Here is a 19,120-nt window from a genome sequence, read left to right as displayed (position 1 = left end):
GCTTACTCCTTTATGTGTAGGCTACTGTGAATTCGGATATACTTCTTTTGTCACATTGTGTTTTTTTTGCCTACTATATTAGGGAAGTATGCGATTTCGGATGCAGTCCTAGAATAGATAAAAGTAACGGTGGTTTTGGATTTTATACTGACACCTGTTGGCCTGGATGCATGAAGTTTGTTTGCAAACTGCCGCCCGTCTCACACCGAAACTGTTTGTTTATCTTTTGTTGTGTTACTTTTTATCTTTGTTATCCTTCCATCTCCCTACATAATGAACATTGTTGGATTCAAACTTAACACTACAATCAATTGGACAAAAATAAATAACAACTTGCAACAGAACATAAGCTTTGTAACGCATTTTAAATAACTCACGTGTTCTTCAAATTTTATTTTATTTAAATGCACGTTGCCGATGTCTGGCGGAAGCAGCAGCCAATGAGCGCGCCGGGGGGCGGAGACTGAGCAGTCGACGAACATGGAGCTCACTGACACACACTCACACAGTGACAGCACGCTCAGCATCACTTCACACACACTCTATGGACTGTATCAGCCCTCATATGACCGTCTGTTCCGATCACCTGCACCGAGGGTACAGTTTGGAATTGCAAGTAAGCTTTTATCTTGACTTTTAAGAAAATGTTCATTATTTCTCATTCATCAAAATGCATGAACTTGCACAGGCGCAACTTTCTTCTTCTTATATTTTTTTTGTTGAGTTTATTATTATTATCGTACTAGCCTCATACTACTACTAGCCTACTACTACGACTGCCATTATTACTACTACTACTACTACTACTTACTATATTCTAAATACGTTTTTAATGCTACTAAATCTCGAATATCTTTATAAAGCTGAGCATTATTTAAACACCATAAATGTCAAGAAACTGATAAGGGGTCTTCAACTATATTGGATCACAAGTGTTATTATTTTAAACAAATATGGCTACATAAAATAACATTTTTGGGTAGCCTAGGCTACATTATATGCAGAGTTCATATTTAAGTTGTAATTTTTAAGACATTTAGGCTACATGACCAAAAGTTCTGAATAATTCAGGAATATGTCAGCTTTCCTAAGATGTCTAGAAACTGGAATATTGGTTTAATCTTGTTATTATGGCAATCATGTTTATGGCACTTGCATAATCAGAATATCAGAATTTTCTTGTTCATAAAAGTACAGTCAATGTCATCAATAGTATCATGATGCTGGTAACTTATCAACTGTCTTCTCCTCATCTCAGAAATGGTGGGTTTTGTAGGAATAAAAAGAAAGCACCTCCTGTGGCTCCTATGATAGATTTTTTCTCCTCACTTCATTCTCCATTATAATGTTCCAAATAATGGAAATTGCATTTTCCCCGCCTAACTTAAGGGAAATCAATATGTGGTTGTGGAGTTTACGCGAGGCAAGCAATCACTTTTCCACACATGAAAGAAGAGCGTTATGCTCATCTGCTCAGGTCTTTGTTAGCCGGAGCTTTTATGGACGTGATTAACTTTGACAGGAGAGACTCTGATAAGATCCATCTCTTCAGAAAACCATATCTGGCCAAATCATTCTTTCTAAAAAGCAAAATGCTTGCCTCCTTTTTTCCTCTTGATCTTTTTTTTTTTTTTGCGTTATATGTAGAATTAGAGTTATGTCAGGATAATTTGTAAGAGATCTTTAATGTTAGATTTCAGACATTTGGATTTCTAGACAGTCTTTGGAGTGACACCTGATGGATATGTATTGAGCAAATTTTTCACAGTTAGGTAAAGTCTCAAATACAGTGTCTGATAAATCACGGTATACTTCCCAATTGATTTCTTAAACTGTTGTAATCCTACACTTCTAAATTAAAGGTTGAATTTCTGGGAAATTGCCAGGTGCTATTCTGAACTCCATTTGACCCATTGATTATCATTTAGAAGGGCTTTTGTAACAGTTCATCCTGAATTATGCAGTGCTTTACTTTTGAGGAAGCAGATTATTATACAAATCTTTACTACAAAAGTTCAATGCATAAGTGAGAATGCATTTGTTTGCTTTTGAGAGAGGATTGATGGCCTTTTTTGGAAGTAATGATTTTGGAATATTGAGTGTAAAGTCATGGACTGCAGGAGGCTGCGGGGTGTTATTTCGTTTTTGGGGGGCATCGGGGGGGTCACAGACTTTCTTTCTGCCTGCAAACAATTTGTCTGGAATAGTTATGGGATACTTAGCTGGTTTGAAGTTACCCCTAGGGTGAGAAAAAAGGGTTTGAAAACAACCATTATTAAATTTTTTATATAAAACTCTTTTATCATTATTCAAATTTCAGTTGGCAATGCCCTTGAATCACAAATGAGCCCTAAGCAGTTGTTTGCTCAGATCTGGCCCCCCGAAGTCGAATCTAGAGCACCATAATATCTCCCATGACAATCTCAAAATGGATGTGAAGGAGTAAAGAGTCATCAAAGCATGTGAAAAACATGTAAATGCAGAATTATAGGGTTGTTTGTATTTTTAAAGCTGATTTTAAAGTAGGCCATTTTGTATGCCTTATTGTCATGTGTTCATACTTTTTCTATTTTGTATTATCATACAGTCTTAAAAATAAGGGTTCTTTATTGGCATCTGGTTCCATGAAGAACCTTTGAAGATGGATTTTCTTTGGGGTGTTATAATGTTAATATTTTACCCCTCTGTCTAAAAATGATCCGGCTCCTTTAAGGCTGATCGCCAGTGGTGCAATAATATAAAACTATTTGTTGATGTTTTGCTCTAGAGGCAGTCATATGAAAATTTATTTGCCTTTGTGATGTCACCAAGCTGGTTTTTGGTGCTCGGTTATAATGCTTTTTCTTATTCTGAGGTGGGTGTTTTAAGCTATGAAACTTGCAGATGTTTTAATGGTACAAAGATGTCAAAAGATCAAGAAAAATTTGATTTCTCATGTCATGATCCCTTTAACATACATGGAAACCTTCCATTGCACAAAAGGAACTTCAGATTAGAACATCATCAAGGCATTGCTGAAAAAACACCCTTTTGGAACCTTTGTTTTTAATAGTGTAGATTACTTTCAGATAAAAAAAATAATAATACACCTGCTGAATTTGTTTGTTCATCCAAAAAATGGCAAATTTTATCATCTTTCACTCATCCTCCAAACTTGAATGACTTTCTTTCTTCTGCTCAACACAAAAGAAGATAGTTTAAAAAATGTATTTGTTCATTCAATGAAAGTCAATGGGGTCCAATGTTATGCTGTTGGACCCATTAAAGTGATAGTTAAAAAATTTTTTCACCCAAAAATAAAAATGTGCTGTTAATTTACTCATCCTCAGGCCATCCAAGATGTAGGTTTCTTTTTGTCTTCAGTAGGTCAGAAGGAAAGAAGATTTTTAGCTGAAACCGTAGTCCTTGGTGATTTATATAATGCAAGTCAATGGCTACTGTCACTTTAAGAGTAAAAAAAAAACCTATACAGGCAAAACAAAATGAATACACGTGGCTCCTGATGATTCATTGAGGTCTTATGAAGTAAAACGATCAGTCTGTGCAAGAAACTGAACATTATTTACAACATTATTACCTGTTTACCACAGCCTCTGCGCGTTCATGCGATAGTTCTCCCAAAAATGAAAATTTGCTGTTAATTTACCGGCAAACGGTCCTGAGCGCGTTCACAGCAGTCTGGAGCGCAATCTTCCTGTTGCATAATGACGTATGCATGCAAGCTCAAACGTTGGGAATCTGTAAAAAGTCAATCTTCCCAATTGAGATCATGCAAGCGAACGCAATCATAATTTTGAATACAGGTTGCGGCATCCAGGATAAGCACAAGTACGTACCACTTTGATGACAAATACAACACGCTTATTGGGTGAACTATCCTTTTAACAAAACCAGTAGAAACACTCTTCAAAATATCTACTTTTGTGTTTCACAGAAGAAAGAAAGTAATAGAGGTTTGAATTTGAAATTGCACAAGGGTGAGTAAATTATGACAGAATTTTCATTTTTGGATGAACCATCCCTTTAATATCCCTGTCAGGTGCCAGGAGCTTTCCAAACGAGAGCATGGTCCAAATGGATGACCTCACCTCCTTCTGTCATTAAAATCTCTCCTTATTATGTCCTACAATCATTTTGCAGTGTCTAGATTATTAAAGGTCAGTATTAGGTTGGCGTCAGATGGTCCCAGATCAGCACTAAAAAGATGTCTTCTACAGTATGCCACTGCTTTCTCCTCCAGGCGTATATAGTTGTGAGTCGTTGCCTCTTTTGACACGGAGCGATGCCAGATTTATCTCTCCTCTTGTCTGTCTCATTATACACCCCTCCTCTCCAACCTCCCTCCCTCAAAATGTCACAGAATTCATCAGTTTGCACAAAGAATGTCACTCTGCGATAAACCCAAAATGTCACAGCGATGAAATCTTGCATGATTGATGTCGGTGAGGTTATGACTGTACAAATACACTGAATATTGTTTTATTATCCAATCAGGTGTTTTATGTAGTTTATTTTCTCACTGTTACACTATTAAAAAGTTTGTGATAATGAGTTTAGGAAAGGAGAGATGGTCTCGCAAGACTTCAGACCTCATCTAGTTTGGAGTGTTCCTAATGAATGTGTGAAGCCAATAAAAATACTCACACTGATATTCCTCTTCAGATGAAGTCTACGGAAGTGGATCCGGGGTTATTCACTGACAGCTACTGCAAAGTGTGCAGCGCTCAGCTTATCTCTGAGTCACAGAGAGTCGCCCACTATGAGGTGAGTAACACACACACTCACATTCGCACAAAGCATAAACATTTACTGATAGCTGTTCATTTGATCCGCTGTCAATAATTTTCCACGGTCTGCTGCGCACTTTCTAAAAGAGGGCAGATAAGTAGGTTAATTAGATTTTTGTAGCTAATATTCATATGCAATTAAAAAAGGGGCATGCATTTCAACCTCCATCAATCATAGTATGTAAATAAATTTCGTTTTTGATAATATCAAGCTGGAAATGAGAGCAGATTGATATAATGCCCCACAATCCTGCCCATATGAAAAATCATAAATGAGATCAGAAGTGCATCTATATCTCAATTATTTCTGCCAGATAACAATGGGATTAAATGACGATCAACTGGAGATTTTGGTGCAAGTCTTTTTCTCTTGAGAAGTTTCATAGTTTCAGGTTTCACAGCTGAGCTGCTGATTTTTGTGGAAATCATGATTTTTTTCTTCAGTTTTCTTTGATGAATAGAACGTTTTAAAAAAACATATATTTGAAATAGAAATCTTTTGTAACATCAATGTCTTTACTGTGACTTTTGATCAATTTATTGCATCCTTGCTGAATAAAAGTGTTAATTTTTTTAAAAGAATACTGAAATCAAACTTTTGAATGGTAGTGTATATTTCCATTTATACACAGAAATAAATGTTGTGGTCATTATTTATTTGCTAGGCTATGTCTAAAGCACATTTCAATTAGTTCTAGATCAACTGTGCTTTGGTAATAACCCCAATAAATCCGCTTGAACCAGTACAGATGCAAGTCACGTGACTACACAAATTGCCCTCTTTGCGTTAGCATATTTGTACATTTAAAAAGAAGTAATTGCTTTTGTTTATTTGCATCAGTTAACGCTTCGCTGAAGCATAAACTGCAGTTGAATAAGCCATTATCGGGATGCATATGGATATCTAGCAGCGCATTGTCAGCTTTCTTTCTTCATAAAACTCCATTTTTTTCCCAGCATCTCGCTATGGAGCCACATTGTTGCTAGCAGTTTCAGAGCTACAGTATTTCCAAGTCAGATAATTACATAGAATTGAATATCTGCGTTTGTGATTTGACAGCGGTTTGTCAGTGGTCAGTGAAATCTCAGTGGCTCTCTGAAACACCCAGCTGTTCCTCATTCGCTCCTTTCACCCCTACACCATTTCACCAAACAACCTGAGGAATTAAATGTGCGCTGGCCTTTATATTGCACACCAATCACCCAGGCCCCCGGACCAGCTGGGGCTCCCTAATCTTGATATTTGATATGATATAGTTGTTTGCCCAAAATTGAGACTATACTGCTTGAATAGCATCGGCCTGATGGGAAACAGGAGTGGTTGATTTAGATGCATCATATTCTTCTTGCATCATATGTCATTACCTCAGCCATGAACAGAGATTTCTTAATTATGGCCTCTTAAATTTGCATGTCGCTCTCGTCTCCTGAGGGAATGGAGCCATGTGGTCGACACTTGGGCTGGCTGAGAACCAGCTGTTAGCTTGTTATCCCAATCTAGAGTCTGGTCTTGTCTGTAATATAATGTCTCTCATGTTTAAATGATGAGGCTTTCAACATGAGAAGTTCAGGTTTTATCTGACCTTCTTGTTGCTTGGCTAGGTCATGCAGGACTGCTGTTGATACATGGATCGGCTATGTTCTGGACTGAGTGAAAGATCGTATTTAGAGATTGCTAGCACACTGGGTCACAGTTGTAACCACACTTTGGTTCCGGGAGTATTTTTTGGTTTGACAGCTGCCAAAAAGATAGTTGCAACAAGACGGAAACCTCCACATACTCTAAATAAGCAACAATGGGTGCTTACTTTTATAGAGGTTGTTTATCTTGAATTGTCCACAGTATATATTCATGGGGCAAAAGAAGAAACCATAAGACTTTGTGCCCAAACTTTGGAGTAGCTTAAATGTCTATTGGTTTGATTTCATTTGATTTGAGGAGAACTACGTACCCCCCCACCCTTTTCTCTCTCTCCCTCTCTCTCTGTTCTTCTGGCTGTCTCAGTTTTATTTTTATTTTGTTCTATCCGTTTCATTGTTCACTGTTTGGGATTTTTAATCTGTTGCTTTCTTACTGACGTAGACTTTTTTTCAGCGTTATACCACTGGTTTAACTGTCAAGTGCAGCAAGTAGATCTGGACTTTAATACTTATATTGCTTATTATCGTTTTATTAAAGGTGCATTGCGCAAGTCTCTGAGTTTTTGCAGAACTATGCCCCCTCTGGCGGCAAGCGAAAATGCAGCCAGAAGTGTGCACGCTCACGGACAAAAGTTTATTTTTTTTTATCTTACGTGGAGTTTGCGTTGGTGTTTGAAATTAACTACAAGCCGGTCTCTTAGAATCCATCTTCTACGGAGAATGGCGGCGAATACACAAACCTGCCAGACAGCCAGGTGAGCGTGCCGTGAACGCGCATGACGTCACGCCCAGTCTAAAATTCCGGCCCGAATCCCTCTTATTTATTTTACTTTACAGGATTATAGAGACAATCTCAGTGATCAGAGAAGGGCTCATTCAGCCCATCAGGCAATTGTTTAAGCATGTATGGGTTAGAAAACGGGTATTTTTTAACATGAAAAGTTGCTTAATGCACCTTTAAAGGCACACTATGCACTTTTCCGTTTTTGTCAAACAGCGACCCCTAGAGTCGCTGTGGAGTACTTGTATTTAACGGATTTAAATTAGTGGACTGGTCTTATTATCAACATTGGATGAATGAACAACTTCGTTGACATACAACAAGCAAGCGCAACAACAGACAACATAGAACGCAAGCAAGTTTACAAATAAGAGATTTACTTACTAGTCCATCAACAAGAACGCCAGGTCAGCATCGCTGTTGCATCCTTTGCTGCTTTTTAGCTCTCGCTAACGAGTGAAAGCCTGACCGAGTGTCTCACTTTCTCGTTTTCTTTTCCTTGACTCTTCCGACCGCGTTTTCTTCGTCGACTCTGCCATGATTCACGTCTGAAATGCGTGCTAGTGTCTTCCATAGAGGCTGCTTCATGTGTTGTTGATGTATGTGACGTCGTGCTGTAAAGCAAGTCGTGATTCGCGCGAGATTTGTCGGGACGCCACCTCTCAAACTTGCATTGCTGGTTTTGCCAGCGGCGTCCCCCCCTACTTTGCTATCGGGATGATTCGCCCTACTAAGAGTTCGTTTACAAACGAAATGATTTCGAAGCTGTATATTAAGGTACAAATCTTGCATAGTGTGCCTTTAAGTTGCATATGCTCATATCCCCAGATGTTTGTTTTGGCATGTACATACTGTATACTAAAGCAATAAGCCCCAAGAAGCCGTGGTTTACAGTGAATTTAGAACAGCTGAGGGGCGTCATGGCTTCACGGGGCTTATTGCTTTTATAAAACGGTTAGTCCTTAAAAATATTGATGTTTAATATTGATTGCAGTGACACAGTAATACTGATGTAATGAGGTCACATGTTTATGATTGTGTATGCTACTGCTTCAAATGCGGCTCAACCAATCAGCATCAAGGACCGGAACTATCCTTTTTATAGATATCATTTGTATACTGTTCATAGTCATTTGTATACTTTGCTGCATTTTATTATGTCTTATTTGTTTGGTTTTTGTAGATCTGTCATTTTACTTCATATGCTTCCTCATAAAACTGTTAAAAAAAAGTATCAGTAAAATGTTTCAATTTCCTTATTATTTATGGGGAAAAATATTATATTTAACAAGGAAATATGCAATTTTTTATGATAAAATATTGTTGAAATATGACAATAAGAAGTTTTTGTATAGGGAAAACTATGAAACTATATATTATAGGGGATTGGTTTAAAAAATATTCAATTAACAAAACAATACAAATAAATGATAACTCAAATATATTAACTTTACTTAAAGGGATAGTTCACTTTGAAAAAATTTTTTGGTATGTTTTAGCTTACCTCAAGGGCATCCAAGATGTAGGTGTCTTTTTTTCCGCAGTAGTTTCAATTTTTATATTTTTAGGTCAAACCGTTCTTGTCTGTCAGTCATATAATGCAGGTCGATGGTCACTGTCTCAAAGAGCATGCACAGAGTCCAAATTAAAACAATTCCCCGTCGTCCAAATTAAACAATTCCCCATCGTAAGTACACATTGATGGCCTAAGACACGAAACGAGCGGTTTGTGTGAGAAAACGAACAGTATTTATATCGTTTTTACCTCTTGAACACAGCCACGTCCAAGTGATCTGATCTGACGTGTACGCAGACTGGTGCATAGATATATACACTAGATGTCGCCTTAAAGACATTCGTTCCAATGAACTGCCGTAGACAAGGCGACATCTAGTGTGTATATATCTATGCACCAGTCTGCGTACACGTCAGATCAGATCACTTGGACGTGGCTGTGTTGTCAAGACACCTACATCTTGGATGGCCTTGAGGTAAGCTAAAACATACCAAAAATTAATTTCAAAGTGAACTATCCCTTTAATTTAATGGCATAAACAATTAGGTATGTAGAGTGCCATTCCAAAATGGACAGTTTGTAACAACTGTTTTTTACAGAATTTTCCCTTAAATTTAATAAAAACATTGTTACATTGTTTATAAGCTGTTTTAGGTTGTAAGGAAGCTTGATAATGTCATAAGCGATGCTTTTTGAGTGTACAGTCACTGCTGGCATTTTTTCTCCTGTGATTCCTTAGTACCGGTAACAGTGACTTTTCTGATTGGTGCATCTTTCTTTGTGATTACTGTAGTTTTTCAACTAAAACACATTCTACAAAAGCCACAACAATCTCATGTTCGGTCTGTATCGGAAGGTTTGTATGTTATTGATAAAATGAATAAAAATGAGATAGAGTTACACTTACAAAACCCTCCAGTTGCGCTCTAGCCATCAAATGTATCGTAAAACGTACTGCATGTTCCCCATTACAACAGAGTGTTACATCTGCTCAACAGCGCTTTTGCTTTTCTTTCTTTTTCCTCACAGAATTCAGAAAACAAAGCCCTGTGTTGTAGGCTTGTTATTGTCAGCCGGTTGGTGCTATAATGAGGACGCTAGAAGTTTGCTGGAGACGGAGCGATGAGGCCGTGTGGTCATGCATTTAATGAGACCGATCCCAGTGTCGCCACCACCCCGCTGAGGAGAGCCTAGCTTACAAGAACGAACAAAGTCAACGCTATACCTTCGCTTATTATAAGAGAAAAGACAGTTAGGATCGATGCCAAACATTTGTCAGAACCACCTTGCATCTTTATGCACCCTGGGTAAATGCAGACACAATGCAAGTGATTCAGTTGACGTATTCAGTGTCAGATACCTAAAGCATAGACCTGATATTGCATCAAAGGGCTGAAATGATCAGATAAGCAAGAGGAGAAGGAACAGGTGAGGGAACGACTCAGGGCTGAATGATGGGATCAGGAGTATCCCGGGTCAATTAGCACCTCGCTAATTGAAAAGTGAATTATTGTAAGTTCAAAAGACCATAGTTGAGGATTCAAATATATACAGCTAAAAAAAAATGAATGGAAAAGAAAACATTTAGCAGAATGTTGTTTTCCATACAATGAAGATGAATATGAGCCAAAAAAGCATCATAAAGTAGTTCATACTAGGGTTTTTCGAACTGGCATCTGGAGAACATTTGAGGGGAAAAAAGACTAATTAGGGCTCACAGTTTTTAATTAAATCAATTTTGAAATTAAATATGTTTTAAAAAGTACATTTACTGATTTTAATGTAAATACTGTTTCCTTCTGCTTTATAAAAATAGGAAATCATGAGATTAATTACAATTATTTATTCAACTCACAGCCTTAAAGAGTAAGAAATAACCAAATCTTTGTTTTTAATTCTTTTTTTTTATATACATTTAACATTACTGTAAAAGTGGATAGAAGATACGCTGTCAACTTAATATAAAGTAAATATTCTCAGATAATATTTTAATTTATTTTGAGTACTGTGTCAATGTAAAAGACAATTCTTTAATTTCGTAAACAACACAGTAAGTGGGTCTTTATACATCAAAACATACAGTGTATTTTATTTTATGAAGATATATCGAGTATGAGTTAATTGGACTACATTTATGATACTTTTATGTTGTTATTTTTGTCGTTTACATTCATGAAAAGACCCACCAGGACATTCTGCAAAATCTCTCATGTGCTCCAGATAAATGAAAGCAGTGCAGGTTTGGGACGACCTGAGGTTTCATTATTGTGTGAACTATTTCTTTAATGTCTGGTCTGATGATTCATCTTTCTGCCTTTTAGATTTCCAAAAATCCTTTGTCTTGCAGGCACCCTAACTGTTACAAACCGTTTTAGTTTATGGTGGCTTTTAAGGAGATTTACTGTTTTGGGGCAGATATCTCCCTGCTTGATAATGGATTGAAGAACCCTCTGTGAGAATTACTCCTCTGGTGCCTTTTCACTGCTCATATGGTTGGGCATTCATCTGCTACACAACAATCAATACGGACCTTTATCCACCCACCAGAGCGATCATTCAGAGGGGCACATCAAGCTTTGAGAAATGAAAGCAGTGGTCCATAATCTTGTTCCTGTAGCTCTGATGAGAATTGTTTGGGTCGGGTCTGACATTGCTTAGCTTGATAATCAATGGCGAGCTGTTTTTTTTTTGTCAACACTGGAATGAAACTGGCTACTTGTGAAATACTCTCTATCTCATTTTCTTGCAGAGTCGAAAGCATGCAAACAAAGTTCGCCTGTATTACATGTTACACCCAGTGGATGGTGGCTGCCCTGCAAAGAAACTTCGGACAGACAATGTAAGTGAAGAAATACGCCTACATATGGCTTTTTAATGTACATGCATTGGCACTGATAGAGAATTTGTTGCTAGTTACTAGCACCAATTCCAAGCCACTTTCCTTCTAAAAAATTGAAGCTGGCAGTTTCATTACTCCATTGAGGAACCTAAGATGTAGCTACCAGGAAAAACGGTTTTATGTCCACAACATATTGATTGACATGGATGACCTGCTCGTCTAAGCATATTACTTCTGCCCAGTCCCGCATCTCTCACATTTCAGGCTATCATTGGGGTTTAGTGATGAAGTGGATCTTTTAGAAGTACGAAGAAAGACCCAATCCATTTTGTTACAACTTTCACATGCCAAGCTGTCACTTCAATAGAATCTTGTTTTACAAAATTGTATTTATATGTTGACAGGAGCTTTTTGCTTGTAGAACAAAGTCTGTTTCAGATTACAGTTTATTCAGGCCAACTCTGATTGACCTGAATATTGTTAATAAAATATAATATAATTAATAATCTTAAACAATATTTGAGTCATTGTTTTTATATAAACAATATCACAAGAGTTGCCGTTCAATATCGCTCTATATAAGCATGGCTGTGATTCAGGCCGAGTGTCGTAGGTAATCACAGCGTGCTGATATACAGCAATGTCGCATGGCTACGAGTGTGATATTGCGTTTATACAACGGTTCGACAGCACAAGTGTGTAAATAAAAAAGAAACTACAACGGAGTGTCTCTAAAACCCTCTTCTGTACAGAACTACTTCCTTCCACCACAGATTAAAATCTCAAGTTTACAGTTTGACAGTTGCGACCGACCCTCCATTACTAATTCTAAAACGTCACTTTAGGGCTAGTAACGATGGAACACTGAGTCGCTTCATTGAAGCTTATTGTATTATGAGAGAGAGATAAGGCCAATTCACACCACAAAGACAAATGCCAACAAACAAGTTGGCCGTTTGATTTAGAATGTTATGAAAATGAACCTTCACGTTCACACCGCCCCAACAAACCCCAACCAACGCTGACAGGGGCAACACACTGATCTGATAAAACCCAACAAACGTGTTTTTTGCTATTGGGCTGTGCGGTGTGAATTGGCCTATAGACTAAGCGAGTGCATTATCTGCATCTAACTGATATTCTTCAGGTCAATCTAATATTCATAATCATAAGATCAGTTTGAAAGTCTGCTGAGGAAAGCGATATCTTTGTCTTTGTCCTTTTAACAGTTAAGGGGATTTCCTACGACAGTGTTAGTCAATGCATTTTTAAGTTGCGTCTTATTGTTTACAACCTTGTTTCAGTCCCTTTTAAAGGGGTGGTTGATTATGATTTAACTCTTCTAACTTTAGTTAGTGTGTAATGTTGCTGTTTGAGCATAAACAACATCTGCAAAGTTAAAATGCTAAAAGTTCAGAGCAAAGGGAGATATTTGCTTTTAAAGAAATCGCTTTTTAAGGACTACAACAAACGGCTGGTAGGGACTACACGACATTCCTCCTGGGTTAGTGACATCACCAACCCTTAAATTTACATAAACCCCGCCCCCGGAACACGATTTATAGATTATCACGACAGAATATGCTAATCAGTGACTAGAAGATAACTACACATAAGCTACATAAATTCATCAACTAACCATTCAGAAACGTCCTGTTGCATTCTACATGTTGTCACTTCTTCTTGAGTCACAGATTGTAAAATAAGCACTATGATATTACATATTAGTCACATATTTGAGGTCTAAACAACTACATTCTCACCTAAAAAACTCTTAAAACTACATTTTGTGACACAACAACAGTAGTATTTTTTTAAATATGGTGGATTTGTTCGACCGCCATGACAGTTGCCTCAAGTGGAGACAAACGGTGAAACTGTTAAGGTGATGATACACAGGGTAACTTTTTGAGCAATGTTGCTGGGCAATCTTGCCGAGCGATTGTTGCTTGGGCACTTTCCCATTGAAAATAGGCAATACATTTCTACCTGGATAATTTAGATCGGTCGTGGGCCCTGTGTCTCATCTGGTTGCCCAGCAACATTGCCCAAAAAGTTGCCCTGTGTATCATCACCTTATAGAGTGCTAATACTAGGTAAATATCACACGACTGGAAAAGGCTCTCAGCCAATCAGATTCGAGAACCAGAAAGAACTGTAGTATAAAATATAATGTATTATAATATAAATGTAATATTTCATACGATTGACATACAGTCAGTCATGATGGAGGGCCACCATTATCAAACCACTGTTATGGCATTTGAATTAGTCATATAGTTGAGATTTATATTCAAGAGACACAGTCATGGAGATCAGTTCAGAAAATGTTAGTCCAGGACTTGAATATTACAAGCATTTTGAGGGAATGTTGGAAGCTGCTCCACAGGGAAAAAGGGGTGTTGTAGGGTGCAGATGGCAAGACAGAGTTTTGTTTTTTGTTTAGTTAAATGTAATCGTTGCTTGCACCTGTGTTTTACCCCAGTTCTTTCACCTTTTTCATGTACTTAGCCCGATTCTGTGACGCATCCACTGTGTGTGGTTGAATCAAGCTCAAGCCTAACTGCGGAGCTCTGGAAAACGTTTGTGTTGACCTTTTCTTGTGATATATAAGCATAGTATTAAAGAATTTGCTTGCAATTAAAAGATGCTTCTCTCCTGTGCAGACGTGATGATTGTTTCCTGTTAAGGTCAATATCTAAATGGACATTGACGGTTTAGCTGGAGATTGGTGAGTTTTTTTTCCCTCGGGAGAGTAAATAAAGACATTATGGCGTGTCAGGAGAGGAATAACAAGAAGCAGAATGAGTGGACACAGATCAATGCCCCGTGGAGGGAAGACAGACCTCAGTTCAAGCTCAAGGGTTATAGAACAATTAAAGCTCAGAAAGTCAATCAGGTTCTCATTATTTCATTTGATTTATTTCATGCAAGAAAAAAATGTCATTTTTCCGTGGAGAAAGGAGAAATTTAGATTTGGATTTTCTTACCACAAATGACAGCTCATGGATTGTATTAAGATACTTTTATGGTGCTTTTGGTATTTGTTGTTTTTTGGGGTCCTTTTTTAAGTTTGACAGACATGGTCACTATAAACTGTTGTTATATTGCAAAAATTGCATACCGATTCTTCAAACACTACTTTTGTATTATAAAAAATAACAGTACAGGTTTGAAATGATATGATTGTAAGTAAAAATGACGTAATTCCTTAAAGACTCAACAACTAACCTCTGCTCTTAGTTTTTTATTTATTGTTGCACGTCTATTGACCTTGCAATTCCACTTTCTTAGTGTTCAGGATATTGACCATTGATTTATATATCGATCTGAAGAGCAGATGTAAAGAGCAGATGTACCTGTAAACAGTGAATAAAGCAATAGCTCAGCAGTAATGCTGGAGAGTAGCTAACTAAACTTATAGTGACACCAATTTTTAACTTAAATTTTCCAGTAGAAAGATAGTGTGATTTGGGTTAATGTATGAAACAAAACTCACCGAATCGAGTCACTGTGAAGAAAATAAACGGCATTTTAGATGTAGTTTTTTATAACAAAACATTCAGCTAATTCAGTTTAAAAATGTGCTATATTTTTAAATGAAATATATTTTTTACTTGAAAATATTGCCCACTCAAGTTTTTGTTATGTTTAATAGTTCAATTAATAGTGTACTATTAGCTTAGTAGTGTAACTACTTTTTCAAATTGTACTTTGACTGCACTTTAAACAACAATTACCTTTTACCGAAAGTTTCGATTTGACTTCCACAACAGAGTTTAGAGCCAAATTTCAGTCAAGATGAGAAACGCAGAGTGGTTGCATCAGTGCAGGAAGTAGAATATATGCTACACCGTTTTTAGAAGTTTTTAAATTACTTCTCCACAGCGCGACCCACATCTGCCAATTTGACAGCCAAATTTCATATCTTCCTCTTAAAGTTATGATATAACACATTTGCTTCATAAATCATTCTGTTCTCCAGTATTATTAGCTGAAGATGATGAACGGTCCTGGTTAAAGGATATCAGAATATGTGTCTGTCTCTGTGTCGTCCCAGGGCAGTGCGGAGGGAGACGTGGACAAGAACAAGTGCTGCACGCTGTGCAATATGTCGTTCACTTCAGCGGTGGTGGCCCAGTCACACTACCAGGGCAAGATCCATGCCAAGAGACTGAGGCTACTGCTGGGGGAACCACCTGCCATCACATCTAAAGGTAGGGGGTGGGGTCTAAGATCAGCTCCACACTGACTAGATCACCATATTTATGAAGGCCAAGCTGTTCCTCGATCAGTATTCATACTCAAATGAGTTTTACACGCATATGACGTCTTAAGCAGTCAGCGGGGAAGTGACCTGTTTAGCCATGGACAGACTCTGAATATTAGATAATGAGGCAATTTGTTCTTGAGAATGAGTTATTAATGCTCAAGTTATTAGATATTATTGATGTTTGATGAGGTGTGATATGAGATATGATATGAGTACTGCTCACAATTAGAGTTCTGGTGTTTTTTAAAAACCCTAAACCTGCATTTTAAACATAGGTGCTTAAGAAGCCTTGAAATGCACAAAAAAAAATACTCAGAAGATCTTAGCCACCGCATAGGAACCATGTAAAACACCCTTGTAATCGTGACGCAGTGCACTGAAAGCTACTTAGAAACCTTAGCGACTGTTTAACAATCTCACAGAGCCATTAATCGAACCCAACTGCGTAGTAATGCACAGTTTCACAGAAGACCTTAGCAAGTGTATAGCAACCACCCACAACACCCCAGCAACAACATATCAATGCAAAGTTTCTCAGATCTTAGCAACCGCATAGCAATGCACTAAAAACGAATACAGTAGAGTCAACAGTCGGGTTCCGGAAGTAAAAACTCCATAAGGAAACTGTTTTTGAATGATAACTTTCAAACCTTTAAAGACAACCTTACTCTGAGCTACGATGTTGTTAATCGATGGTATTTGGCTGTCAGTCCGCATTATTTCAGCTTATTTTTTTTAATAATCGTGTTTAACGGTATAATTGTTTTTAACAGTAAAAAACTACATTACCCATGATACTGTACAGAAAATTACACCAATCAGTGAGTCGAAAAAAGCAACATCTAGACAACAATACAGACAGACAGACAGATAGATAGATAGATAGATAGATAGATAGATAGATAGATAGATAGACAGACAGACAGACATACAGACTATTACGCCCCGACTCTAGGGGAATATAGGAAACTCTAAAGAGGCGTAATAAATACAGTTGGGTTGTGGTAATGGAATCCCAGCAACAAATCACTCCGGTTGATAATCAAACACACACAAATCTAAGCAGAAAAAGTAATAGATTTATTAGGGAATAACAAGTGAAATAAAGAGCATCTCTTCAGGGTGTCCCAAAGGCCAAAATAACAAACAAAACAAAATAAGAAGTTAGAGAATTAATAACCTAATCCAATAACAAAAGAAAATACATTTAACTTACCTAACTCCCTGCCAAAAACAGAGCTCAAACCAATTTCGAAATAAACAAGGCAGGACACCCCTACGCTCCACACTTTTAGGATGTGTTGTTTAGATATAGGGGAAAACGGTTTCAGATGTTACAATAGGTTGCACGTTCACTAATTAACATCACTGATACACTCAAATTTGATCATCGACCGGAGGAGGGATTCCGGAGCTCTCAACCCGAGTACGACCGAACCCACAATAAGCTCTCAGATGAGTTTCAGCAGCGTCCTTATAAAGACCATGCCCCGACTGGACAACCAATGGCTTTCTTACACCCCATCATTGGACAACTTAATAGAAAACAGACAAAACAAGGGAGAGAAGAGGAACACAGAAGCACTGTGAATGATGTAAAAGAGGCGATTGTAGTTCTTTCTACCACTAAAGCCATTGAGTACACAGAGTCACACCTTTGTCTTTTTGTCCGATTTTCAAAAACTTTTTTTGCTTCAAATCAAAATTGTGTAGGGAAAAAATTAATAATAATAAAAGAATACTTCTGGAACCAGCACACACATTTTCAGAAAATGTAACAATAAATTAATTCATGATAAAGTTGACAAGTGAGTTTCACAAGTTTGCAGTATATCAGGACTTGGATGTCCTGTTTTTCATTCACCCAAATGTGAGTGCATTAGGCAAATCAGAGTTTGTGTTCTCGAGACTGTCATTTGTAGCGTGTTTATGATAAGAGCAGGGCCTTTAGCAGGAACAACACATCATTGACTCACTTAGCATGCATAATTGCGCGTGGCCAAGATACCTGAGGGTGCGAAATGACCCAAAAAATAATAAAATGGAAAGAGCTCAGAAAACAATCCAAAATGACTGCTGGATATGCAGAAAAGAAACAGATAAAGTAGGAGTGTACTGCCATTTCTCATTGACAAAAGACAGGAACCTCTTGATGTTGTTGTGTTTTATCCAAAGTGCCCATCCCATGCAACACAGTATATCAGGTTAAATCCATCCGCAAGACTAGATTTGACATTTTCTGCAAAAAAAGTGAGCTTTGCCTGTTTTATCATCCACATCAGGCGGCAATACTATATAGTCCAATCACTTAGAAAGTAATAGCGCACCTCTCATCAACAAGTCTCATGATTTAATGTGCTTTTATGTCCACAGCACAAATGGTGCGGGACGAGTTACATGCTGACTTTTTAAAGTGTTTGTTCAAATAGCAAGCCTCACTAAGCAACACCATTAAAAACTATTAGTAACCATAATAGGGTTCAAGAAACTGTCCTTTGTTGTTTGTTCAGCAGTCATAGTAGAGGCTCAGCATTATTCAGTTAAATTTGGATGGTTGCTATACGGCTGCTTCCGCCATCATAAAGGTCTTAAAGGTCCATCACAAAAATGGACATTTTGAGGCAGTTATGTTTATTTTTTGAAAACATATGTTTCTAATAAGTAACTAGCATTTGGGGTGTGACTGTGTGCAGTTTACACAGACCTTACTTTAATCATAAACTGAAAACCCCCATTTTAAAACCCCATAGGAAAATCTTGAGGGAACCAGTGGCGAATTAGACTTCCGGATTTTGACGTCACTCCTGCACCACTCTATAATGATAAGGTGTAGACGAAATGGGCATGTAATTTTATTAAATTACCCTTGAGTGTCATTGCCATTATCAAACCGGTCCACTGCAGATCTACACAATTACTGTAACGCTAGTTTGAACAAGATATGATAACACATACAATTATGTTGATCTTTTGCACCTGCTCCCCTTTCCCATAAACAGAGACATAATGTCAGAAGAAACAGTTACAAAACCGTTCAAAAGCCAGTTTATAAACTTGCAATTGCGAGTTATAAAGTCAGAACTGCGAGATGTAAACTTGCAATTGCGAGAGAAAAAAGACAGAATTGCATGTTTTTTCTCGCAATTCTGGGGAAAAAAGTCAGAGTTGTGAGATAAAAAGTCACAATCATCTTTTAAATTGTTTAATTCCATGGTGGAAACAAGCTTCTATGCTGTTTTCTATTTGAATCTATTTTAAAAAGTAATTACTCCAGTCATCATTG

The 19,120-nt window shown here is 37.5% G+C and overlaps 1 protein-coding gene across 1 annotated transcript in view; it reads left to right on the top strand.

Moving 5' to 3' along the window:
* Positions 1 to 492: 492 nt before the first annotated feature.
* zmat4b (zinc finger, matrin-type 4b) overlaps positions 493 to 19,120 on the top strand; it is a 29,621-nt gene continuing 10,993 nt past the window's right edge. The window contains exons 1-4 of the mRNA XM_082158337.1: positions 493 to 616; positions 4,663 to 4,764; positions 11,475 to 11,564; positions 15,625 to 15,781. Coding sequence (XP_082014463.1) covers positions 545 to 616; positions 4,663 to 4,764; positions 11,475 to 11,564; positions 15,625 to 15,781 — 421 coding nt within the window. The 5' untranslated portion in view covers positions 493 to 544. The remainder of the gene's footprint in view (positions 617 to 4,662; positions 4,765 to 11,474; positions 11,565 to 15,624; positions 15,782 to 19,120) is intronic.

Source organism: Leuciscus leuciscus (genome assembly GCF_965113295.1).
Source record: "Leuciscus leuciscus genome assembly, chromosome: 24".
Classification (NCBI taxonomy): domain Eukaryota; kingdom Metazoa; phylum Chordata; class Actinopteri; order Cypriniformes; family Leuciscidae; genus Leuciscus; species Leuciscus leuciscus.
This window is presented reverse-complemented; position numbering and strand designations above follow the sequence as displayed.